The 25815-nt window shown below is 38.7% G+C and overlaps 5 protein-coding genes across 5 annotated transcripts; 1 reads left to right on the forward strand and 4 right to left on the reverse strand.

Annotated features, from left to right (window-relative positions):
• Nucleotides 1-2940: 2940 nt before the first annotated feature.
• On the reverse strand, nt 2941-7146 carry LOC112187209 (AAA-ATPase At2g18193). Its single transcript, XM_024325904.2, has 2 exons — nt 4134-7146; nt 2941-3926 (listed from the first exon to the last, which is right to left on the reverse strand). The coding sequence occupies exons 1-2, from the start codon at nt 5166-5168 to the stop codon at nt 3465-3467; spliced, it is 1497 nt and encodes a 498-aa protein (XP_024181672.2). The 5' UTR covers nt 5169-7146; the 3' UTR covers nt 2941-3464.
• A 375-nt stretch (nt 7147-7521) lies between these two features.
• On the reverse strand, nt 7522-12629 carry LOC112183709. Its single transcript, XM_040513260.1, has 4 exons — nt 11565-12629; nt 11003-11474; nt 8567-9621; nt 7522-8423 (listed from the first exon to the last, which is right to left on the reverse strand). The coding sequence occupies exons 1-4, from the start codon at nt 12594-12596 to the stop codon at nt 7911-7913; spliced, it is 3072 nt and encodes a 1023-aa protein (XP_040369194.1). The 5' UTR covers nt 12597-12629; the 3' UTR covers nt 7522-7910.
• An 884-nt stretch (nt 12630-13513) lies between these two features.
• Nucleotides 13514-16342, reverse strand: LOC121048779 (AAA-ATPase At2g18193-like). Its single transcript, XM_040514291.1, has 2 exons — nt 14307-16342; nt 13514-14112 (listed from the first exon to the last, which is right to left on the reverse strand). The coding sequence occupies exons 1-2, from the start codon at nt 15309-15311 to the stop codon at nt 13543-13545; spliced, it is 1575 nt and encodes a 524-aa protein (XP_040370225.1). The 5' UTR covers nt 15312-16342; the 3' UTR covers nt 13514-13542.
• A 130-nt stretch (nt 16343-16472) lies between these two features.
• LOC112183710 (AAA-ATPase At5g17760) lies at nt 16473-18552 on the reverse strand. Its single transcript, XM_024322059.2, has 2 exons — nt 17338-18552; nt 16473-17225 (listed from the first exon to the last, which is right to left on the reverse strand). Exons 1-2 carry the CDS (start codon nt 18337-18339, stop codon nt 16734-16736), a joined length of 1494 nt encoding a protein of 497 aa, XP_024177827.2. The 5' UTR covers nt 18340-18552; the 3' UTR covers nt 16473-16733.
• A 1342-nt stretch (nt 18553-19894) lies between these two features.
• LOC112189462 (F-box protein PP2-B10) lies at nt 19895-21813 on the forward strand. The gene is made up of 5 exons (XM_024328804.2): nt 19895-19910; nt 19991-20438; nt 20615-20811; nt 20932-21050; nt 21302-21813. The coding sequence occupies exons 2-5, from the start codon at nt 20009-20011 to the stop codon at nt 21699-21701; spliced, it is 1146 nt and encodes a 381-aa protein (XP_024184572.1). The 5' UTR covers nt 19895-19910; nt 19991-20008; the 3' UTR covers nt 21702-21813.
• The last annotated feature ends 4002 nt before the right edge of the window (nt 21814-25815 follow it).

Below are 25815 nucleotides of genomic sequence, written 5' to 3' on the forward strand. Positions count from 1 at the left end.
TGGATTCCATTTGGAGAGGATGAATATGCACAAGTAACAGAGGTTTGTAAAGTTCCTGTCTCTATGAAAACCTAAAATAAAAAGAATGTAAAACTAACATAAAAATATTAAATCACGAATCGGATAATTAAGACGATACATTTTGGCTTAAATCTGATAGGGCTCACTAAAGTGAGTCTTGAAGATCTTGTCGTTCCCATTCTGGAAATGTATCATGCGTTTCAAACGGACATTCTGACCAAAAGTTAGTCAAATCTGATTCAAAATCAAAAACTGACTTTTCACACGAGAAACCTGAAAAATCCAAAACCAAATTTTCTTGGATATTGCAGCAGCTAGTAACCTCATTATGCGTGAATTACCTATTTTCCAATCACTCTTCTTGATTTCATGCCTCTTCTTTATTTTTCTAGTTTTCCGGCTAAACCAGGCCCATTCTCATCCTACATCATTCTCCTCCACTATGAAAGAACTCGCCCACGAGTTCCTCTTGAATAGAGGACAAGAATAGGTAGACAAAAGACCTGAGAAAAAATTAGATAATTGGACATGTGGATTATTGGCTGGATCTTCTGCATATTCTGATGACAGAATCATGAACCCAACACCATAGATGAGTCTGTTATAGGGAACCTTAGTAGATTCTTCATAGCTCTTAAGGTTGTACTCTTGAATAACATCTGGCTCTGAATGATTTATTTTAGGCTCCAAGACTTCATCAGTACAAATAACCATGTCTTCATGAGCAATTTCATCTTTAACCTCTTCTTGGTCTTCATCCATGAATTCTTCTGGAGGTTCTTCCATTAGAAATTCTTCTGGCTTTTCTTCAATTAAACTATTAATCTCAATCGGCAAAGAAAACTTGGACTCTAACTTCTTCTCGAAAACCTTAGGATGATAATTCTTGATGTTCTTCCTTCCAGGCTTGATTTTAATTTTGTGTGACTCCAACCTAAATAAATATGTGTCATCTTTGCAATAACCACCTTTGACGCTTTCATGCCATGGCCTTCCAAAAAGCACATTAGTGTCATCCATGTCAATCACATGACAAGTAATCTCTTCTTTATAAAAATTTCCCATAGAGACAGGAACTTTACAAACCTCTGTTACTTGTACATATTCATCCTCTCCAAATGGAATCCAGTATGGATCACTCAGCTTCACTGTCGGCAATTGAAAATAATCCACAATTTTGTTTGCTACAAAATTCTCTCGTAGACCACTGTCAATTATTACAGAGCATACCTTGTCTTTGATGACACATGTAGTTCGGAAAACCTAAAATAAATCCAAAATAAACTAGAAAACCTAAAATAAAAAGAATGTAAAACTAACATAAAAATATTAAATCACGAATCAGATAATTAAGACGATACATTTTGGCTTAAATCTGATAGGGCTCACTAAAGTGAGTCTTGAAGATCTTGTCGTTCCCATTCTGGAAAGGTATCATGCGTTTCAAACGGACATTCTGACCAAAAGTTAGTCAAATCTGATTCAAAATCAAAAACTGACTTTTCACACGAGAAACCTGAAAAATCCAAAACCAAATTTTCTTGGATATTGCAGTAGCTAGTAACCTCATTATGCGTGAATTACCTATTTTCCAATCACTCTTCTTAATTCCATGCCTCTTCTTTATTTTTCTAGTTTTCCGGCTAAACCAGGCCCATTCTCGTCCTACATCATTGGAAATTGGTATATATGAGTAATATGACATTTTTCATATTTCTTTTATGAGAGTTTCTAAATGTATCTAGCAAAAATCTTTATACACCCAGTCCTAACAAATATTTGGCTAATTTTCAGATTTGCCCCTTTCATTAAACAACTAATAATAACTAGAAAAAAAAAAAAAAAAAAAGAACTTCCAGTGTGCATCGTCTTCCCCATAGAACTTGCAGCCATCTGCATCCCCACTACCTTTTCCCCCGATACGAGCCATCTGTTTTCTCTTCTAATATGAGAACTAGAATTAATTTCCAAGAACTAGATGCGTATGCATTCCAAAGAAGAATGGAGGAATATGTAAATATTGATGATATACTCATTGCTAGATATAAATTACAAAGATAAGAAGCCCAACCAAATATTCTCTTATATAGAATAATATATAGGAGTAGAAAGTTAGAAACTGCAAAATTGAATAAAGAAACCTTCATCTGGTTTCCTGTTTAATAGAAAAATTCTAAAATTCAGGGATGAAGCGCAGGCTGTGCAACAAATTTTTTTCTTTCTTTCTTTCAAATAAAGGATAATATTAGAATAATTGGGTTAATTTTGTTAGGGCTAGGTGTAAAAAGATTTTTGTCGGGTACATTTAGAAAGTCTCTTCTTTTATACGTTTAAATGCAAAAAAAATGCATTTAGGGATATCAGTTTTCCTTGTCCCGCGCCTTTGTTTCACTTGAAATGCATTAGTGGTGATATCAGAAAGCCTGTAACTCCCATCTATTCTGGCACGGCATTGACGGCAACCATGGCAAACAAAATAACCACTTGCAATGAATTCTTTCAGATCAGTAAGCATATGCTCAAGAAGCAGAGATTGTTTGTAGCACATCTGCTCTAGAGTTTCTTTTATGAATGGTGCCAAGGTGTTCGATGAAATGCCTCAATGAGCTCGAAAGCTCCATGTCTGAGAAGGGTTGGCATTATCCACAAGCATAAGGACATGGGAAGATTTAAGTTACTCTACCACTCCATTTTTCGGCATCTTAATTTCATATTAAGCTATTGGAGGTTGTTAAACTTAGGTTTGATATTGTTTTGTTCGTTTCTTCACTGTGACAGAGTTCTTTACCTTTTTTTTAGGGGAGAGGCAAAGTGTTTGATGAAATGCGCGATGAATTGCCCGGCTGCAGGCATGTGAGAGCAAGACATGCATGAGTACTTGGGTGGCCGTTATATACTTCTATGAACAAGGATAGATGCAAGTTCAGTAAGTTACTCGACTAAACCACTACTTCGATTTATCTGAGAATGTCTACATTACTGTCCAATTTCCAGAGATTTTTGTGTTCTCAACTTTCGTTCCCCTTGATTTTGCCATTCCTCATTGTAAGAAATTGATTACCGTACCCTAAGAAGTTATTAGTGATGATGGACATAGGTGTAGAAATGTAGAACTTTGGAACTAGTACTTATATTAAACAAGGAAACTAATTTGCAAACATGTAATTGAAAAGACAATGACAATACAGTAGCACCTGAAATGATGTTAGAAAACGAATTCAGTCCTAACAATCGAAATCCTTAGCTAAACTAGGAATTCCTACTGCTAGATCAACTTGAAAAACTACTCCGAATAAACCTAGCTACTATTCAGGTTGTTGTTGAAAGTGGAAATTAACTCGAGAAGAGTTTGCAACAATGTTCCTGATCAACTTAATTATAAAGACAACCTATGGTACATTTTCCCCAAATCAAATTGTGGCTTCTGTTTTACTCCAACTCTTCTAGCAGTTTTTGTTTGCATCCTCCTCCCTTTCCTGCTTCTCTGCTTTCTTAGTCCCGTCCTCATCGGCTTTTTTAGCCTTTTTTAACTTCTCTTTATCATTCTTGACCTTCTTTTGTTTGAGGAACTTGACGAGCCCATCAAGAACAACATCGGTATCATTACTCTTCATAAGCTCCTTGGCTACAACTGCAGGGGTGACCTCTGCACTCTCTATTAAGCCTTCAATTTCTCCACAGAGGTGATGAGTGTTGGTTTCATGAATGCCAAGGTAGTTAGAGGCCAAGGTTCTGAACCCACTTGGAGTGCAATATGACAAGTGAATGTGCACATCCATTCGACCTGGACGCATCAATGCAGGGTCTAGTTTCTCCTTGTGGTTGGTGGTGAACACAATTATTCTCTCATCGCCGCAAGATGACCATAGACCATCTATGAAGTTCAGTAGACCCGACAGTGTGAACTGCACGTATCCTCACACTATCTCAATGCACACATATAACATATATACCACATATATACATATATATATATATATATATATATATATATATAATGGTTACCAATGCAAAGGATCAAGGATAACAAGATTTTATTCATGTTTAGAATATGTAACGAATTTAAAGCTCAAGTTAGATAGCTACTTAAAATTTTAAATTTCAGTACTGACCTTGCTTGTTGGACTACAATCTAGGCTATTAGAGGGTTTGGAAGGCTGAGCTGATTCCCGATTTTTTATTTTCACGCTGCAATCAATGTCCTCAACAACCAGAATAGAACGATTTGTAGTAGACAACAACACCCTTCTCAAGTCAGAGTTGTCACGAATACCAGAAAGCTCTAAATCATGTATATCAAACTGGAGATAATTAGCCATGGCAGCAATCAAGCTAGATTTTCCAGTACCAGGTGGACCATATAACAAATAACCTCTTTTCCAAGCCTTCCCAACCTTCTTATAAAATTCCCTCCTCTTCACGAACATATCCAAGTCATCTATGATCATTTTTTTAAGTTCTGAATCGATTGCTATTGTCTCAAAAGTTGTAGGGTGTACAAGATCTATGCAACTTTTAGAAGTCCCATAATGATCCCTACCAGAGCAATGAAGCTTTAGAGCTTTCTCCCCTTGTTTAATGGATTCGGCCTGTGTAAACACATAGGGAATGTAGGAGTCTATCACTTTGGCTTTGTGTTTCTCATTGAACATTAACTCAAAGCACCACTCTACTTCTTCATCATCTCCAGCAGAACTCTGCTTGGATTTGGACTTCTTTGGTTTGGCCACGTAACTCCACCGAAGGTCAATGCCATCAAAGGTATCACTGACAACTTGGCCTCTTTTTTCAATGGCGAGGGTGACAGTCTTCTGTTGATTCGTCTTGCTCAGTATCAGATGCTTGTCGGAAGGACTAATCTTGGCTCCAAGGTAGACCTCTACCTTCTCATAGACCTCGTTAGGCGCCATGCCAAAGTGCTTGTTGATGACAAGAGTTAGGTCATCATCAGAGGGATGAGTAAAGAAGTAGTACCGAAATTTAGAGTATATGTATGATCGAACCCCAAGGGGGATGAGATCTTTGAGTTCATTGACAATGGCACGGAACAACATTATGAATGCAGTAAAGGAGGCATAGGCTGAGAACAGTGAGGATACTGATGTAGGTATATTTTTGGGACTGAGAGGAAACATTGTGTTCAGCATAAGTGTCCAAGCAAAGAGAACAGGGAGTGCGACTGTGCAACTGTTTTGGTTGCTGAGAAAATGGAGGTGTTTATAGTGAGAATGATGGATGCAGGTGGCTTAATTTTCAAGTAAATTTGTGATTGAAGAGACCAGTTGGAGCACTTAGATGCATTGAGTTTTCGGTAAGAGATCAATTCTATGTATTTAAAGCAATGAAGTATTGTAAGTTCATAGGTATTAGAAATTAGAAACGCCAATTATAAAAGCCTGCAACTTCTCTGTGATTCTGTTTTCGGTAAGAAAAGTGTGATTTTCAGATCACAAGATGAAGTACAATGGATACTCCTTTGACCGCTAAATTTTCATTCTTACCCCCAGTCAAATAGTCACACTTTTTTGGTGAACTCCCTTTTTGTCTATTCTTGAATGGTCGGATCGCCAAAATGGTATGAGAAAGTAGGTTCCAATTTGACTAATTAGGTTGTTTCTGAAGTTAATAAACAACAAAAACAGTCTCCAAAAGGCAATTTTCATGACCATAACTTATAAAGATAGCCTGCTAAATGTAATGGGGTTAATTGACTGCGTAATTCTCCTTTAATTTCATTCTTAACTTTGACATGGTTCTTAAATTTGTCTTCCAAGGGGAGAGGCATGTTATTTTCATCAAGCTAAATATTTCAGAGGGTGGTTAGGTTGGGGTTATCTGAGGGCAAGACATGCATGAGTACTTGGGAGGCCGTTATATGTTTTCCTGAACTAGCTAGAAAAGATGCAAGTTCAGTAAATTACTCTATTAGACTACTATGAATTATCATTGATTGTTAACATTACTATCCGACTAATGGAGGTTTTTTTCTCAACTTTTGTGTTGTTGAGTTAACTATTCTCCATGGTGAGAAACTAATTAACATGAAAACTTATTACTGATAAATGGACAGGGTAAAACTGCAGAACTTTGTAACTAGCTCTACGAGGGTTCTCATGTATATGTGGCAATAAAACTATTTGCAACATGTAATTGAAAACAGCATCACAATACATCATACCCCATGATGTTAGAAACCCAATTCACTCCTAATAATAGAAAATCCTAACTAAACTAGGGAATCCTACTGCTAGACAGTAGGCACACATGAAAAACTACCCTGATCCAAATAATACTAAATAAGCCTAGCTAATATTTAGGTTGTTGCAAGTATTAACCTAAAAGGAGTTTGCACAGACAATGTGCATCCATCTGAACATAGAAAGACAGCCCACTAAATGTGCATTCTCAACTCAGCTCTGATATTTAGTCTATAGGTAGAGCTTTGCAAGCCACTAATATCAATTAGGTTGCTTTAGAAGTAGAAATGAAAATGACAATTTGCATAGCATTAACGTACTGGTCAACTCATCAAGACAGCCAACTAAACGTAACTGGGTCAGTTGATTCAGATGTTTGATGATCGAAATGCCCCTTTGAAGCTTCAAAGCTGTAGATGTCTCCACCGAGATGTCCACGGCAGATGCAGGGCTTTAGAGAAGCCTTAGAACAATTGTATCCTAACTGACCTGGGGAGGTGTAGAAGTGAAGACAAGACTTGACAGAGCGGTATGCTCAATTCAATGGCGGAATCAATTCCCTTTTACTAGGGTCAGTAAAATTGACCCTAGTAAATCAGATCATCTTCCTATTCTTGTTGAGGTCAGGGTCAATCCGATAAGGAACAAGAGACGCAGAAAACGCTTTCGGTTTGTGCCTTGCCCTGAGACCCTAAATATCAATCCAATTCTACCAATGAGAAAAGTGGAACTGCTTTTTGAATATGTTCATTGTTGTGGTGGATATCGAAGATTTGAGAACTTTTGTTAGGGTTCATGTAACAAAAGATATGATCTATGCGATCCTCTTTGATAAATATTGAGAATCGACCAATGAGCAAAGCCATGAGAGATTATTGGGAGGAGAAAATCAATTTGGAATGCAAGCTTAATGATGTACTGCATATGGACGAAGTCTTTTCGAGACAGCGAGCACGCGCTATTCTGTTACTTCCATCAGAAAGCAACATAACAAAGAAAAACACGTTGAATGGACTCCTAAACAAGGATGGAGTTTGGTGCTCTGAACCCGAAATCAAAGGAGGTTGTTTTAGATTATTTTGACTTTATCTTCAGGTCCAAACATCCTCAAATTTTTCCATACGATTTCGGATGAGATTAATGAGTCATTGTTGAAGGATTTACGGATGATGAGATCTTCAAAGCACTCAAGCAGATGCATCCTTAAAAAATTCTGGTCTTTGGTTGGTAGTGATATTTGCGCAGCTGTTTGGGATTTCTTGACAGTGATACACTTATGCAGGAGAGATTAACGGAACGATGTCACTCTCATACCGAAAATCCCAGAACCTCAGCATATAGGTAGAAATGTAGGACACTGTAAATGGCTCACAAGGGTTCCGATGTGCAATATGTGCCAAGAAAACTGATTTGCAAACATATAATTCGAAAGAAATGAATAAAACAGAACCATAATTCCCTAAAGATGCTAGAACCAAATTCAACCCAAAAATATAGAAATTCCTACTGCAAAGATAGATATGAAATCCTACTTCAAATAAAAGCAAGCTACTATTTAGGTTGTTGGATTGGAACTCGGAAGTAGAAATTAGCTCAAGAAGAGTTTCCACAGACAATCTGTATTCCTCTTTTCTTATTTTTGGCTAATAGAAAATTTGCATTCCCAATCAATAAAGTAGCAATTTCCCCTGATCAAAATGTAGCTTCTCTCTTCTGCCAATTTTTCTCGCAGTTTGTGCTCACATCCTCGTCCCTTTCCTGCCTCTCTGCTTTGTTAGTCCCTTGCTCCTTTGCTGCCTTAGTCCTTTCCTCATCAGCTTTTTTGGCCTTTTTTAACTCATCATCTGCGGCCTTCTTTTCTTTGAGGAATTTGACGAGCCCTTCAAGAACAACATCGGCATCATCGCTCTTCATAAGCGCCTCAGCTACAGCTGCAGGGGTGACCTCTGTGCTCTCTATTAAGCTTTCAATTTCCCCACAGATGTGATGAGGGTTGCTTTCATGAATGCCAAGGTAATTAGATGCTAAGGTTCTGAATCCATTTGGAGTGCAATATGACAAGTGAATGTGCACGTCCATTCGACCTGGACGCAACAGTGCAGGGTCTAATTTGTCCTTGTGGTTGGTGGTGAAGATAATTATTCTCTCATCGCCGCAGCATGACCACAGACCATCTATGAAGTTCAGTAGGCCCGAGAGTGTGAACTGCAATTGTCATATCATAATCTCAATGCTATAGTCAGTAGGTACATATAAGATACGTACTAGAAACGGTATGCTAACCAAAGCAAAAGATAAAACAAGATTCTATTCATATTTAGGAGAACATATAAAGTTTAGATACTGACCTTGCTTGCAGGATAACCGGGTGTTGCTGTTTTAGATGACATAGCTGTTTCCCGATTGTTGATCTTCACACTGCAATCAATATCCTCAATGACCACAATAGAACGATTAGTAGTAGACAGCAATACCCTTCTCAGGTCAGAGTTGCTGAACATACTAGAAAGCTCCAAATCATATATATCAAACTTGAGATAATTGGCTATGGCCGCAATTAAGCTAGACTTTCCGGTTCCAGGTGGACCGTATAACAAATATCCTCTTTTCCATGCCTTCCCAACCTTCTTATATAATTCTCTCCTCTCCAGAAACCTATCCAAGTCATCTATAATCATTTTCTTAAGTTCTGGTTCCATTGCCACAGTGTCAAAAGTAGCAGGGTGCACAAGATCTATGCTACTTCTTGATGAACTATAATTGGCAGAGCAATAAAGCTTTAGAACCTTTTCCCGTTGCCTAATGGAATTAGCCTGAGCAAACACATAGGGCATGTAGGAGTCCATCTCTTTGGATTTGTGTTTCTTATTGAATGTTAACTCAAAGCCACAGTGATGTTTCACTTCTTCATCATCAGCAGCAGGACTATTGTTGGTTTTGGAAGACTTATTTGATTTGGCTATGTAGCACCACTGGAGCTCAATGTCATCAAAGGTGTCCTTGACAACTTGGCCTCTTTTTTCAATGGCAAGGCTGATGGTTTTTTGCCGGTATGTTTTGCTCAGTTCAAGACGTGTATCGGAGGGACTAATCTTGGCTCCAAGGTAGACATCTACCTTCTCATAGACCTCGTTAAGCACTATGCCGCTGGTCTGTTTTATGACAAGAGTTAGGTGATCATTTGGGGGAGGTTTAAAGAAGTAGTTCTGAACTTTCAAGTATATGTATGATCTAACCCACTGGGGAATGAGGTCTTTAAGTTCTTTGACAACTGCATGGAACAACATCCCTAATGCTGTAATGGAAGCATAGGCTGAGATTAGGGAGGAAGCATAGTCTGATATTAGGGAGGCCACCGATTTAGGCATATGTTTGGGATTGAGAGGAAACATTGTGTTCAGCTCTAGCTAGACTTTCTGTTTGAGCGTCTAAAGGCAAGAGTAAGGTCTCTAGTATTTATAGATTTGAAACCCTCTAGTGGTGATTTTATACTTTATAGGGCACTAGTCCTGGTTGGAATTAAAATCGCAGAACAGAAATAAGTAAAGTATGTATTTTTTATTTATTTATTTAATTTTTTTTTTAAAAGGCACATTTAAAGAACTTAACTTCAAAGTACAGTAATAGTAATCCAAGGATTAACAAAAATAAGCACGAAAAAGACTAAAACACCAAGCTGGTAGTCTACTTATTTACCATTGGAATACATTGTTCTGCATCTTAATTTGTTTCACTAGTCCTAGCCTTCATCCTTTATTTGATTGCTCTCGGTCGAGCTTCTTACACTTGGTGAAGTTCGGTATAACAATCAGAAAACCATATTATGAATACTTATTTCATGATATATAGCAACACATACATCTGTATGCACAAGCATTCCATTGTCTCAATAGATAAAACACCTGGGAGGGGAATGTGAGATACTGGCATGTTGGATTTGACAGCTTACCAAACAAAGAGAGAGAGAGACGTGGTGCATTTGAGAAGTTATTGTAGTAGTTTAGAAGAGTTCTGCTTACTACTTGAGCTATTGCGATTAATTGTTAACTTGATATGTGCTTTTGTGCATCCTAATAGCTTCCTGCGTTCAAGTTTTTAAGTTTACCAGGGAAGATGCAAGTTCAGCAAGTTTCTCTACTAGACTACTACTTGATCATCTGAGATCGTTAACATTACTATCCATTAACAGGGATATTTGTGTTTCTCAACTTTTGTGTCCCTTGGGTTGACCATTCTCCATTTTAGCCTTAACCGTTATTAGTCAGAGAAGGACAGGGGTAGAAGTCTAAGTGTAGAACTTGGCTTAGAAGGTAAATCAACGGCATATACTTATATATGCCAAGAATATAAATTGGCAAACTATGTAACTGAGAAGAAGATATATGATATGATGTTAGAAACCAAATTCACCCACAATAGAAAAACTAAACTAAGAATTTTACTGCTTTTTTTTTTTTTTTTGTTGAACGGAATTTTGCTGCTAGACTGAGTTGCAGAACTACTCCAAATAGTACTAAACAAACTTTGCTACTATTTAGGTTCTACCTCCAACAAATTAACCAAAAAGAGTTTGGAGAGATAATGTGCATAACTAATCAACTTACTAAACATAGCATTTGACCTGATCAAGTTGTGGCTCCTCTCTTCCAACTCTTCTAGCTGTTTTTGTTAGTCCGGCCCTTCCTGCTCCGTTTTTGTTAATCAACTGAAGTAGCAATTTCCTCTGATCAAAATGTGGCTTCTGTCTTCTGCCTTCTTCTTCCAATTTTTCTAGCAGTTTGTGCTCAAATCCTCATCCCAGAGAGGCAGGAAAGCTTTGTTAGCCCCTTCCTCCTCTTCTGCCTTAGTCCTTTCCTCCTCGGTCTTTTTAGCATTTTTTAACTTTATTTTATCATCTGCTGCCTTCTTTTCTTTGAGGAATTTGACAAGCCCTTCAAGAACAACATCTACATCATCACTCTTCATAAGCGCCTCAGCTACAGCTGCAGGAGTGACCTCTGTGCTCTCTATTAAGCTTTCAATTTCCCCACAGAGGTGATGAGGGTTGCTTTCATGAATGCCAAGGTAGTTAGATGCTAAGGTTCTGAATCCACTTGGAGTGCAATATGACAAGTGGATGTGCACGTCCATTCGACCTGGACGCAACAATGCAGGGTCTAGTTTGTCCTTGTGGTTGGTGGTGAACACAATTATCCTCTCATCACCGCAGCATGACCACAAACCATCAATGAAGTTCAGTAGGCCCGAGAGTGTGAACTGCAATTGTCATATCATAACCTCAATGCCTATTGACTATAACAAGATTCTATTCATAATTAGGACACCAAATAAAGTTTAGAAACTGACCTTGCTTGCAGGAATACCGGGTGTTGCGGTCTTAGATGACATAGCTGATTCCCGATTATTGATCTTCACACTGCAATCAATATCCTCAATGACCACAATGGAACGATTAGTAGTAGACAGCAATACCCTTCTCAGGTCAGAGTTGCTGTAAATAGTAGAAAGCTCCAAATCATATATATCAAACTTGAGATAATTGGCCATAGCAGCAATTAAGCTAGATTTTCCAGTTCCAGGTGGACCATATAACAAATATCCTCTTTTCCATGCCTTCCCAACCTTCTTATATAATTCTCTCCTCTCCAGAAACCTATCCAAGTCATCTATAATCATTTTCTTAAGTTCTGGTTCCATTGCCACTGTGTCAAAAGTAGCAGGGTGCACAAGATCTATGCTACTTTTAGAAGAGCAATAAAGCTTTAGAACCTTTTGCCGTCGCTGAATGGAATCAGCCTGAGCAAACACATAGGGCATGTAGGAGTCCATCACTTTGGCTTTGTGTTTCTTATTGAAAGTTAACTCAAAGCCACAGTTATATTTCTCTTCTTCATCATCATCAGCAGGACTGTTGTTGGTTTTGGATGACTTCTTTGATTTGGCTATGTAGCGCCACTGGAGCTTAATGTCATCAAAGGTGTCCTTGACAACTTGGCCTCTCTTTTCAATGGCAAGGCTGATTGTCTTCTGCCGGTTTGTTTTGCTCAGTTCAAGACGCATATCGGAGGGACTAATCTTGGCTCCGAGGTAGACCTCTACCTTCTTATAGACCTCGTTAGGCTCCATGCCAGTGTTCTTTTTTATGACAAATGTTAGTTGATTATTTGGGGGAGGAGGTCTAAAGAAGTAGTTCCGGAGTTTCGAGTATATGTATGATCTAACCCAGGGGGGAATGAGGTCTTTGAGTTCTTTGACAACTGCACGGAACAACATCCCTATTGCTGTAATGGAAGCATAGCCTGAGATTAGGGAGGAAGCATGGTCTGATATTAGGGAGGCCACTGATTTAGGCATATGTTTGGGATTGAGAGGAAACATTGCGTTCACAGCTCTAGGGTTTTCTGTTTGAGCGTTTAAGGGAAGAAACCTGATGTAGATTTGGAACCCTATACAGTAGTAGTGATTTTATAGGACAACAGTCCTAGTTGGAATTAAAATCGGAGAAAAGAAGGAAAGCGTGTGTGTGTGTGTGTGTTTTTTTTTTTTAATAAGAATAAGGCACATTTAATTGGGGAAAATATTTAGGCCTAGAACTAAACTTCAAAGTACAGATTCGACCAAAAAAAAAAACTTCAACGTAGAGTAATAGCAATCAAAGGATTAACAAAGCTGGTACCCTACTTCTTTACCATTGGTATTCATTGTTCTGCATCTCAATTTCCTTCTTGAATTCATTTACTAGTCCTAGGCTTCTAGCCTTCATCCTTTATTTGATTGCTCTCGATCAAGCTTCTTACACTTGGGCAAAAGTTGGGTATAACAATCAGAACACCATATTATGAATGCTTATTTCATAATATATAGCAACACATACATCTGTACAATCATAACATTGTCTCAATAGATAAAAGGATACTAGATAAAACTGTTGGGAGGGGAAGATGAGACATTGGCAGGTTGGATTTGACAATTTACCAAATAAAGAAAAACAAAGAGATGGTGAATTTGAGAAGTTATTTTAGTAATGTTTAGAAGAATTCTATTTACTTGCAAAACTATGTTGCTAAGCTTACTACTCAAGTTATTGGGGTTAATTTGCTATGTGCTTTTGTGCATCCTAATTTGCTTCTAGAGTTCAACTTTATAAGTTTACCGGAGAAGATGCAAATCCGGTAAGGTAGAACCGAATGATGTTAGAAACCAAACTCACCCCTAACATTGGAAAAGCTAAACTAGGAATTTCACTGCTAGACTGTGTTGCAAAAAGACTCGAAAAGTACTAAACTACTATTTAGGTTGTTGGAAGTAGAAATTAATCCAAAATTTACACAGAGAATGTGCATAACTGATCAACTTGTGAAGACAGCCTACTAAACATAGCTTTTCCCCTAATCAAATTGTGGCTTCTCCCTTCCAACTCTTCTAGTGAGGAATCCCTTTCCTGCTTCTCTTGTTTGTTAGTCCCTTCCAGCTCTGCTTTCTTATTCCCTTCCTCCCAAGCTCTTTTAGCCTGTTCTAACTTTATCTTATCATTAGCAGCCTTCTTTTCTTTGAGGAATTTGACAAGCCCTTCAAGAACAACATCTGCATCATCGCTCTTCATAAGCTCCCCAGCTACAGCTGCAGGGGTAACCTCTGTGCTCTCTATTAAGCTTTCAATTTCCCCACACAGGTGATGAGGATTGCTTTCATGAATGCCAAGGTAATTAGAGGCTAAGGTTCTGAACGCACTCGGAGTGCAGTATGACAACAAGATGTGCACGTCCATTCGACCTGGACGCAACAATGCAGGGTCTAGTTTGTCCTTGTGGTTGGTGGTGAACACAATTATCCTCTCGTCGCCGCAGCATGACCACAAACCATCTATGAAGTTCAGTAGGCCCGAGAGTGTGAACTGCAGTTGTCATAACACAATGTCAATGCATATTGACTCTACATATATAACATTTGTACCACATAACCGTATGCTTACCAATTCAGAGGATTAAGGATAACATGGTTCTACTCATATTTAGGATATGAATTGAAATCCTAAGTTAGATGCCTATTTAAAGTTTAGGTACTGACCTTGGTTGCAGGAGTAGAAACTGAAGTTCTACAGGGTATGGAAGGCTGAACTGATTCCCGATTGTCTATTTTCACACTGCAATCAATATCCTCAATGACCAGAATAGAACGATTTGAAGTGGACATCAATACCTTCCTCAAGTCAGAGTTGCTATATACATTAGAAAGCTCCAAATCAAATATATCAAACTGGAGATAATTAGCCATGGCAGCAATCAAGCTAGATTTTCCAGTACCAGGTGGACCATATAACAAATATCCTCTTTTCCATGCCTTCCCAACCTTCTTATATAATTCCCTCCTCTTTATGAACCTATCCAAGTCATCTATAATCATTTTCTTAAGTTCTGGATCCATTGCCACTGTATCAAAAGTAGCAGGGTGCACGAGATCTATGCTACTTCTAGGAGAACCATAAGTGGCAGAGGAATAAAGCTTTAGAACTCTTTTCCCTTGTTGAATAGAATCAGCCTGAGCAAACACATGTGGCATGTAGGAGTCTATCACTTTGGCTCTGTGTTTCTCATTGAAAGTTAACTCAAAGAACCACTCTAACTCTTCTTCATCATCAGCAGCAGAAGCAGGACTCTGCTTGTTTTTGGACTTATTTTGTTTGGCCAGGTAACGCCACCAGAGCTCAATGTCATCGAAGGTATCAATGACAACTTGGCCTCTTTTTTCAATGGCTAGGCTCACAGTTTTTTGCTTATTTGTTTTGCTCAGTACAAGACGCTTATCGGAGGGAGTAATCTTGGCTCCAAGGTAGACCTCTACCTTCTCATAGACCTCGTTCAGCGCCATGCCAATGTTCTTGTTTATGACAAGAGTTAGGTGATCATTCGGGGTAGGGGTAAATAAGTAGTACTCAAGCTTGGAGTATATGTATGATCGAACCTTGAGGGGGATGAGATCTTTGAGTTCTTTGACAACAGTACGGACCAACATCATGAATGCAGTAAAGGAGGCATAGGCTGAGAACAGTGAGGACACTGATGTAGGTATTTGTTTGGGATTGAGAGGAAACATTTTGTTCAACTCTAGGGTTTCTGATGAGGCATCTAAGGTGAGAGAATATCTCGACTTTATACAATCCTGTAGTGCTTTTATAGGAATCTTGTCCTAGGGTTTAGATTACAACCCTAAACCGTCTAAAAATCAGTTGGGATAGAGTATGGAATTCTTGTTGCACAAGAACAAGTCTTACCTAATTGGCAATGGGAAAATAGAACCGACAACTAACATTGATCAAAGATGAACAATAATAATTACGGAAAAGATCCAAGAAGCCACATTGTTCAGTTACTGCTTAACATTTTTTTTTTAAGTATACACTTTAACATTGGTATTCATGTTGTCTACGTCTTATTTGGTTCTTGAACCCAGCTTTATTAGCTCCCTTTATACTTCATGGCATTCGATCCTCTTGAGCTCTTTACGCTCGAGGAAGTTTGATATAAGAATCAGCAAACCATACATATAGCAACACATACATCTGTACAAGCATTAAGCATACCAACCTCATGTCTCAATAAAAACAGCATTCTGATAATGTCTCCTTATAATTCGAATTGCATGAAGCATACCACAGTGCTACTCGATCCTTAATATGACTGGAATTTGCATGCTTACACTTCAGTTATAACCTGTGTCTTTCTTAACTCTCAAGTTATAGGGGAATCTGAGAAGTTTCCTTGTGGAATTTGAAAATCTACCAAAAAGGGAAAAAGGAAAAAACTTTGGATTTGAGAAAAGAAGAATGTGAGAAGTTGTTTTAGTAGTGCAGAAGCGTATTAGGAAAAACAAAGTCTGTCTTTTCTACACAGAGTTATCTCAGACTGTTCACAACTTCATAATGCTATTCACTTTTGTGCCTCTTAATGTGCTTCTTGAGTTCATATTTATAAGCTCGCTTCATCTGTATGTTATTGATCTCGACCTTCTTAGGCTTGATGATCTATCTATGAACTCCTCAGCAACCACTTGGGTATACTATTTGTATTTTTATTTACTTTCAGAACAGGGCTGTATCATGATACTCATAAATAAAGAAAACAAGGTGGTTGTTGTGATGCTTGGATTTTTAGATATTGTTATGTTTTCAGTTTTGTTTTCATTGATTCGACTTTTGTGTAACATTCTTCGTGGCGAGAAATTTATTAGTAATAAACCTATAGGCAGAATGTTTTAATAAGCATTGAAGGAAAAGTTCCCATATGATATTCTGATTAATTGAAAAGATGTCCATATGGAGAACCACAAATGATCCTAGAAACCCAATCTAACAATAGAAATCATAAACTTAACTAGGGAATTCTGCTCCTAAACCGAGATCTAACACTAATAGTGCTTGATATACTTAGCCGACTTTCTCTAACAATTGAGTTGCTTAGAGGAGAAACCAATCCAAAACCAGTGTCCACAGAGAATTTGTGCATAGCAATATCCAGATCAAATAACATCTTTGTAAAACGCAGCACTAGTCTTGGAAAAAATTGGGTGAGTACCATTATCAAGTTGTTCCAACTCTTCTTCGAAACTCTCTGCTTTCTTAGTCCCTTCATCCTTTGTTTTCTTGCTATCAACCTGTATCTTGCATTTGAGAAAATTGACAAGCCCTTCAAGAGCAACATCAGCATCATCACTCTGCATAAGCTCCTCAGCAACCTGTGCAGGGGTGACCTCTGTGCTCTCTATCAACCCTTCAATTTCTCCACAGAGCCGATGAGGGTTGCTCTCATGAATGCCAAGGTAGTTAGAGGCCAAGATCCTGAACCCGCTTGGAGTACAATAGGACATGTGAATGTGCACATCCATTCGTCCAGGTCGCAACAATGCCGGGTCTAGCCGATCCTTGTGGTTAGTGGTGAAGATGATGATCCTCTCATCTCCAACACATGACCACAGACCATCAATGACATTAAGTAGACCTGAGAGTGTAAACTGCATAATCATAACAAATCATCTCAGAATCTCAATGAGGGAATATTAAATTAGTAATAACCATAGCATGCTTGAGACAATGAATTCAAGCTTTATTCAAGTATAAACTGACCTTCATTTGTGATGGTCTATTGTATCTACTCCCCATGAACTTCTCAGCTACCACCCGATTTTCGGCTTCCACACTGCAATCAATGTCCTCAATTACTAGAATAGAACGATTTGAAGTAGATAGAAGCACACTCCTCAAGTCCGAGTTCCTAGAAATACTAGAAAGCTCCAAATCATATATGTCAAACTTGAGATGATTAGCCATGGCTGCAATCAAGCTTGATTTGCCAGTTCCAGGAGGACCGTACAACAAATACCCTCTCTTCCAAGCCTTGCCAACCCTCTTGTAAAAGTCCCTCCTCCTCACAAACCGATCCAAATCATCCATAACCATTTTCTTCTGCTCCGGATCCATCGCCATTGTCTCAAAAGTGGCAGGGTGTTCAAGGCCTATCGAACGAGAGCTATTGCCGCCGCAGCTGAAAATCTTCAACAACTTCTCCTCTTGCTTAATGTCCTTGGCTTTAGCAAGCACATACGGCAAGTAACACTCCATCACTTTTTCTTTGTGTTTGGTGCCAAACCTCAACATAAAGCACTGTTTTTGTGGCTCATTGTCGTTTTGAACAGCATCTGATCTCTTAACGGGGCAGATATGGCTCCACTTGAGCTCAATGTCCTCAAATGTGTCGATGATGGTGGCAGCTTTCGCATTGGCGAAACTGATGGTCTTCTGGTCATGGGTTTTGCTCACTAGGAGGAGCTTGTCGGAGGGTTTGACCTTGGTTGCAAGATAGACCTCGGCGGCGTCATAGACTTGGTTTTCAGTCATCCGAGAGGCAGAGTATAGGTTGATCACTAGAGTCATGTCTTCGGAGCTCCGAGAAGGGAAGAAGTAGTCCTTGAGTTTATTGAAAATGTATAACCGGAGCGGCTTGGGAAGGATTTGCTCGACCATGGCACGAACCAACTGCACAAATGCGGTGAAGGAGGCGTAGGCTGAGAACAAGGCGGCCGGAGTTGTTGGTATGTCCTTAAGACTGAAATTCTTGAAAAGATACATGGTTTACTGAGAAAGTTGATGAACCGGGAGGGTTTTGGATATGGAGGAAACAGGGGTTGGTTTCAATCTGAGATGAGGGGTGAGATAAAATGGGTTTTCATCTGTAGAAATGAAAGGTCAAGCATTGATATAGCTAGAGACGACAAGCAATGCTCTGCCTCTCAACGTGTTTGTACTGAGAAAAGTGATGAATGGGAATCTTTATGTGCAGGCTGATTTGATTTGAAAAGAGATTTCTGGCTACTGATGTACACGTACGTGACTGCATTTATTCGATTTTAGCAAGAGATAAATTGGTTCTACCTTTCCTAAAATTAAAGTTCATACAGAAATGGCAATACTAGTACAAGCATACTCTGTTCACAATTAAAGAAGATGAACAGAGTACTGTTTTGATGGAAAACCCGTTTTTACCCCCAATAATATCACTGCACATTTTGCACCTGTCTTTTCTTTCAAACTTCCTCCAATTATTGAAAGACTATGGAAATGAGAGCAAAACAAAAGAGAGCACTGCGTTTTTAGTATCTCACACTTACCTACCATGATACCATGCATCATGTCTAAAACAGAGGTTATCTGATTCTAGTGTAATAATTTTTTTTATTGACCAAGAGACCGAAGGCGGAGCCTCCTTTCTGTTCATTCTTGAGTTGAGTAAGTTCACCAAATGATTCATTACATCAGAATTCAGATACTCCCATTAGGAAGTAGTTTTATTAAAATGGTAAACGGTCTCGCCATTCACTCTTCCATTTTAATTTTCTTAGCAATATATAGAGATTCTAATAGGATGTTGGTTGAACCTACAAAGAGACAAACAGATGAGGCCTATGGTCCCAATCTTTTTGGTTAGCAGACCAGATTCTATTGTTCTTATTTTTTTCTAGAATTTTTAGAAATGTAGTATTCTTTGACCGATATATATTTAGTTCATATATATATATATATCTTATCAAAAGTATATTTAGTTTATATAGTTTGGTTATATTGTGGAGGAAATCAAAGAGCTTATGATTTTGTGTCAGATCACAACAATAAGTTTGAAACTATGTGAAAGTAATGGTGTAGCGCACACAATTACGCGGTATGCGTTGTAATATGTTGGGATGTATGTTTGGTTAGAAGTTAGAAATAGGCCTTCAATGACTCTTAGATTGTATTGAAAATGAGATACTCGTAACTAATCATTCTGCTTAATGAAGTACAAACAGTCTTTTGATCTATTATTAACAATGTGCCTAGTAGCTTCCCATGCATATTAATAAGAGGTTTGCCTTAGTCTAATGAGTATTTGACACGCAACGTAGCAAGTATTAGATATTATTCTTCTGAGTTCTCAATACCGTGTGCTGCATTTACTTTGTTATAATAAACGTCAAGTAGGTAGTAGGTAAACTGAAACTAATTATAATATAATTGAGACGAGAAATATTTTGATAATTTCAGAAATTGGTTAGGTATTACCCCGCACAAGAAAGCAAAAAAAAAAAAAAAATCATATATATATATTAACATGCTTCATGATTCCTTTACAGAAGGCTGAAGCAGGTTGTTGTTCTCGCACAAAGGTACTAATTAACTCTAGAATTGCACAAAGGTTTTTCACATCTTTCAAGTTGTACGTCTTGTATAATAGTTGTACGTGTAGGTATATATATACAATAAGATGAATGCAAGAGAAATGTTTCTCGCAATAGCAGGAGCATTTGTGGAGTTGTACAATTATGTTAGAGGGCCTATGGTGCCGCAAGCAACTCAATTAAGGGATGCAGTAGTGAGGATTCATGAACGCTGGGCAGGTCAAATTGCAGAGCCAGAATTGATGATCAGTAGTATTCTCGAATTGCTTAATACGTTCCAAAACATTTATACCGGACTAGGATTGGTTTGTTTGGTGATCTCCTTTGTTCTAGGATTGCTTTGGAGAGCGTTTGTTCTGGTGATTTCTGCTTTGGGTGTATGGATTTCCTATTTGATTTTGACAGACCATGATTGGCACGGGCTGTTTCTGACAGACGAAAAAGGCTTTGCACTTTTTGCAAGTGCTTGGCTTGGTTTACTGCTACTCTACCAAGCACAAAGTCTGCTTGCCAAAGGTAATGACAAATAAAATGTGATGAATTTCTCCTCCCTCTCTTGGTTTTTAGTTTTGTTTGTTCTCTTCGCTTGTCGAGGTACTTCTTCCCACAAAATTACTCTAAAGAAAACTGATACTCTTTCATTAGTTCACCTATTTTCTTTTGGGTGTTAATTGTTTCATGCTTTCATGCAGTTTGCCTTTGCGGTATAGAAACCCTAGTAATATGGGTAATGTATTCGATGACGACTAATAAGGAAATCCCTTGGGATCATTCTAGTTTCCCTGAAATCATCTCCCGATCTATTGATCCGGTGCCCCATTATTCCTCTCCGTCAGACCTCTACCGCAGTCTCTGTGTTTCCCCCATCTTCCTTGACGAAGGCCATTTGGTTCGTAGATTCTCTCCCTGTTAAGAGTATATCGGATGCATATATGCAATGTAAATTTGTCATTCTTGCAGCACTGTAAAATATTTTAGGTTGTTTTGTGCACAATCAATATTTGAACAGAGCTTTGCGTATGATCGGGCGACTGGTAAAAAATGCTGGATGCTGGGAGCCAGGCTTTTACTTATTGATTTGGCAGAAATTCCAGAATACTGGAACTGGAGTTCTGTACCCGAATCCAGGTTTTTTCTCTTTTCTCATTTCTCCCTAGCTTTTGGGTTGGTACTATCATCTTATTATTATCATTCTTTTCTCCAATAGCTTTAAAAAAAATAAATAAATAAAAAGATTAAAAAAAAAAAAAACTAGGATAATAGGGATGAGGAAGTTAAGAGTTATAGAGTTTTATATGGAATAACCATAGAATAATAGAGGGAACAGTTGAAGATGCTCCCCGTCGGGTTTATTAACTATTCTGTTATTTTAATCACAGGTTCTCCCAAGTGGCTGAGCTCAGATTTGTATATAGTCTTAAGATCAAGGGATCTATAGCGACATATATGTTGTCCCCGAGAACAACTTATGTAGCTTACCTTGTATATAAGTTTCCAAATATATCTCGATCTGGTTTTCATGAAAGCCCTGTTAGCTTGCGTGTAGTGCGTGTAGTTAATATTCAACGCAGAGTTGTAGCTCAACATAATCGTGTCTTCCTGATAGGAGATATGGCTTCACAAGCTCGAAGGAGAAATGACGGATGGATGGAGATTGAGTTCGGTGAAATCTCCTATATTGAAGATAATGCTACTATAGAGTGTATTCTAGAGGGATCTGAAAGTTTTGTGAGAAAAAGAGGTCTCATTGTGGAAGGTATTGAGTTTAGGCCTAGATAGAGAAAATTTATGTAGTAAAACATTAGAAATATATAATATCTTCTATACAATTTTATCTTTAGCAAATTTTTTTCTCAAGCAATGTATGGTTTGATGGAGATCCAAGCTTACAGTCTGCTGCTGGTTATGGAGTGATCCCTTGCTTCCAGGGTGGTTTACCGACTTACCTAATATCAGGATGATCTTTTACGTTTAGCTCTTATAGTTTCCCGTTGCTTAGCAAGCTCCTCTTTGTAATTTTTATTTTTTATTTTTTTTTATCAAATAAACAACTCATATCTCATATCCAATAATTAATCTAATGTGAGTCGAACTCACAACCTCCTACTTATAAAGGAAAGACTTATGTCACTAGATCAAATGGTACTGGGGCTTCTTTTTGTAAATTTGTAATGTTGTTATTATCTTTTATTTTGGTTTTCAGACTTTGAAAAATCGTAAAAAAAAATATTGGGTTGAAATTTTTGAGTTCCGCTATTTATTAAATTTCTTTAAAAATCATAATTTATGGGGAGAAAAAAATTTAGTTAAAAAATAAAAAACTCGATTTTAGCCAAAAAAACATATGTATGTAGTCCATGGATTTTGATAAAAAATTATGATCTCGAACAATATATTTTTTTTTTTCAAAAAAGGTTATAAATTTGATTTCCGTATGATTAAAAAAGCATACCAAAAAATGTCGTGTGTTGAGTCTCGCTTGAGTATGCACCATTAGCCTCACTACACAAGAGCACCGTTAGCTTCATTAAACATGCCCAATGTTTGGTTCACCAGACATGGACATTGTTAGTCTCATTAGCCTCACTTGTCATGCTGCCCAATGTTAGCCTCACTTGCATCTCCACTATTAGCCTCACAAACCTCACCTACCATGCCTACGCACAATTAACATCACTTGCCATACGCATGATCTTCTACCATTATATGATATAATTCATTGTCTCATGTTTGCATTTGTATTTGTCAACCTAGGTTCTAACTAATCTTTGGTAGATGAGATGGAACCTCTGACCTGGTCTGAATTAGTACCTCCCCATGACCCCAACTACTTTAGCTAACTCGAAAATTAGTTATGTGTTTTTAGTTTTAGTACTAACTTTCATAGTAAACAGAAAACAAGCACTATATCATAAAATGTTGTATTTTAACTGGGAACTGTTTAAGTATAATGTATTTGAGAGAGATTGATGAGAGAGATGTGTTCTTATTATTGAGAATAGGAGCCCTATATATAGGGATTACAAAGTGCTAGTTCTAATGTTACAAGGAATACCAATCCGTGTAGGATTGGGAAATCTAGAACCTTCTCTCCTATTGCTACTCCTAGTTTGATAAGGCACACTAAATCGATATTCCTTCAACACTCCCCCTTGTGCCGCTTCAAACTTGGTGGTGACGCTTCATCCGTTGCCTCGTTAAAAACCTTGCCAGGTAACAAAAAACCCTGTGGGATAAAAATAACCCTGGTCGAAGGACAAAAAGAGCACAACACGTCCTTCACTCTTCGAGATCGAACATGTAGACATCATAACTCCCCCTGATGTCGATATCTCCCCCTGATTGCTATAATCGTGGGAGTTCGGATAACTTTCTCAATCCGATGCTCTTCACATGTTTCTCGAAGGTGGATTTAGGTAACGACTTAGTGAATAAGTCCGCTACATTATCCTCTGATCGGATTTGATTCACTTCAATCTTTAGAAGTGATTGTTGTTGCTGATTATAAAAGAACTTAGGCGATATATGCTTGGTGTTGTTGCCCTTGATGAAACCTAATTTCATTTGTTCAATACAAGCTGCATTATCCTCATAAATGCATGTAGGTTCATCTGTGGTAGACTTCAAACCACAACTTCCTTAAATGTGTCGAATTACAGACCTTTGTCATACACATTCACGTACAGCTTCATGTAGAGCAATAATCTTTGCATGATTTGAGGAAGTAGCAACAAGGGTCTGTTTTGTAGACCTCCAAGATATCGCAGTGCTTCCCATGGTAAAGACATAACCAGTTTGGGAGCGACCTTTGTGAGGGTCAGAGAGGTACCCTGCATCAGCAAAACCCATCAAGACATCATTGTCGTTTTGATGGAGGGAGATAGGAGAACGCCGGCCACCATGAGCGGTGGCGGCGCCGGCGGCGGCAACATGGCCGGCGGCCATTCCATGGACGGGGGCGTTTCGCCTTTTGGGGTCCAATCCCAATTTTCCGTCATTCCTTTTCTCTCTGTAGGGATAGAATAGGCCCATATCAATCGTACCTCTTAGGTATCGAAAGATTGTCTTTATACCAATCCAATGGCGGCGTGTTGGCGCAGAGCTATGTCGAGCTAACAAGTTCACTGCGAATGAGATATCCGGTCTTGTGCATTGAGCTAAGTACAATAATGCGCCTATTGCACTCAAATAGGGCACCTCGGCCTCTAATGGTTCTTCGTCCTCATCCCTTGGACGAAACGGATCTTTTCCGGGCTCAAGACTACGGCCGATCATGGGAGTACTCGTAGGCTTTGCTTTATCTTCATTAAAGCGCCTTAGGATTTTCTGAGTATATGCAGACTGATGGATCAAGATTCCATCACTACGGTGCTCGAGTTCTCAACCGAGACAAAACCGTGTTTTCCCAAGATCTTTCATCTCAAATTCGGATTTCAAGTATTTAGCAGTTACCTTCAACTCATCTAGAGTTCCAATTAGGTTCATGTCATCGACATAAACTGCTACGATTGCAAATCCGGAACTTGTTCTTTTAATGAACACGCATGGGCATATTTCATTGTTAATATATCCCTTCCCAATCAAGTAGTCACTTAGACGGTTATACCACATCCGTCCGGATTGTTTTAATCCATATAGTGAGCATTTTAATCTTATTGAAAACGCGCTCCGTGGTTTAGAGCCACTTGATTTGGGTAATTGAAGTCCATCTGGAACCTTCATATATATCTCTGAATCTAGATCCCCATAAAGATATGCTGTAACCACATCCATAAGCTGCATGTCAAGTTTTTCGGAAACTACCAAACTGACAAGGTAGCGGAACGTTATGACGTCCATTACGGGAGAATATGTCTCCTCGTAGTCAATTCCAGGGCGTTGTGAGAAACCTTGCGCCACAAGGCGGGCTTTGTATCTAACAACCTCGTTTTTCTCATTACGCTTTCTAACAAAGACCCATTTATGGCCAACAGGCTTTACACTTGGGGGTGTCTGCGTTACAGGCCCAAATACCTGTCTCTTTGTTAGTGAATCCAATTCAACCTGGATTGCATCTTTCCATTTAGGCCAATCCGCTCTTTGTTGACATTCTTCAACAGAGCGAGGTTCGATATCATCATATTCTATAATTCCTTTTGCAATATGATATGCAAATGCATCATCAATCGCCATAGAATTTCTATCCATCATCTCATGTACACTAGTGTAATTTATGGAGATCTCTCTATTCTCTGGAGTTGGTTCTGACATTGGAGCGTCCCCCAATGATGTCTCTTGGACATAACCATAATCCGGAATATTCTCATGAGATGGATTATTTACATCGATGATTAATGGATTATTTTGTGCCGAACTCGCTTTCTTTCTTGGGCGAGAATCCATCGAACCTATGGGCCTCCCGCGCTTCTTGGCGGGAGCCGTGGGCCTAGCCACAACGTCACCATCATTGAGAGATGGGACGTTGGCGCCATGCTCATGCATTCTTGAGTTGGCGTCATGTCCTCTACTTTTAGGGACATCAATCCTTGCAGGCACGTTTGCAGCAGGTATGTGTGATCTCGTCACTTTAGTGATATCAGAAAACGCATCAGGCATCGAATCTGCTACGTTCTGAAGATCGAGAATTCTCCGCACTTCAATTTCTGACTGTGCGGTTCGGGGATCAAGATGAGACAGAGTGGGGACAGACCACGACAATTCCTGTCGTTCCTGTTGAACATTGATGTTCTTATCTCCCCCTAACGACGGGAAGACTGTCTCATCGAAGTGACAATCCGCAAATCTAGCGGTAAAGAGATCGCCTGTCAAGGGTTCTATGTAGCGGATAATCGTTGGAGAATCATATCCAACATAAAGGCCTAATCGTCTTTGAGGACCCATTTTGGTGCGCTGT

This window comes from Rosa chinensis, chromosome 2 (assembly GCF_002994745.2).
Source record: "Rosa chinensis cultivar Old Blush chromosome 2, RchiOBHm-V2, whole genome shotgun sequence".
Lineage (NCBI taxonomy): Eukaryota > Viridiplantae > Streptophyta > Magnoliopsida > Rosales > Rosaceae > Rosa > Rosa chinensis.

What these genes read in the sequence shown, in the direction of transcription:
- LOC112187209 (XM_024325904.2), bottom strand. Translation starts at nt 5,168, where the DNA reads ATGCTGAACACAATGTTTCCTCTCAGTCCCAAAAATATACCTACATCA. An exon ending in ATTGTAGTCCAACAAGCAAG is followed by an intron (nt 3,927 to 4,133) that starts GTCAGTACTGAA and finishes GGATACGTGCAG; the next exon opens with TTCACACTGTCGGGTCTACT.
- LOC112183709 (XM_040513260.1), bottom strand. Translation starts at nt 12,596, where the DNA reads ATGTTTCCTCTCAATCCCAAACATATGCCTAAATCAGTGGCCTCCCTA. An exon ending in TCTCTGGGATGAGGATTTGA is followed by an intron (nt 9,622 to 11,002) that starts GCACAAACTGCT and finishes AAGTCTAGCTAG; the next exon opens with AGCTGAACACAATGTTTCCT. An exon ending in CCGGTTATCCTGCAAGCAAG is followed by an intron (nt 8,424 to 8,566) that starts GTCAGTATCTAA and finishes TGACAATTGCAG; the next exon opens with TTCACACTCTCGGGCCTACT.
- LOC121048779 (XM_040514291.1), bottom strand. Translation starts at nt 15,311, where the DNA reads ATGTTTCCTCTCAATCCCAAACAAATACCTACATCAGTGTCCTCACTG. An exon ending in CCATACCCTGTAGAACTTCA is followed by an intron (nt 14,113 to 14,306) that starts GTTTCTACTCCT and finishes TGACAACTGCAG; the next exon opens with TTCACACTCTCGGGCCTACT.
- LOC112183710 (XM_024322059.2), bottom strand. Translation starts at nt 18,339, where the DNA reads ATGTATCTTTTCAAGAATTTCAGTCTTAAGGACATACCAACAACTCCG. An exon ending in ATAGACCATCACAAATGAAG is followed by an intron (nt 17,226 to 17,337) that starts GTCAGTTTATAC and finishes ATGATTATGCAG; the next exon opens with TTTACACTCTCAGGTCTACT.
- LOC112189462 (XM_024328804.2), top strand. Translation starts at nt 20,009, where the DNA reads ATGAATGCAAGAGAAATGTTTCTCGCAATAGCAGGAGCATTTGTGGAG. An exon ending in ACAAAGTCTGCTTGCCAAAG is followed by an intron (nt 20,439 to 20,614) that starts GTAATGACAAAT and finishes GCTTTCATGCAG; the next exon opens with TTTGCCTTTGCGGTATAGAA. An exon ending in AGTTCTGTACCCGAATCCAG is followed by an intron (nt 21,051 to 21,301) that starts GTTTTTTCTCTT and finishes TTTTAATCACAG; the next exon opens with GTTCTCCCAAGTGGCTGAGC.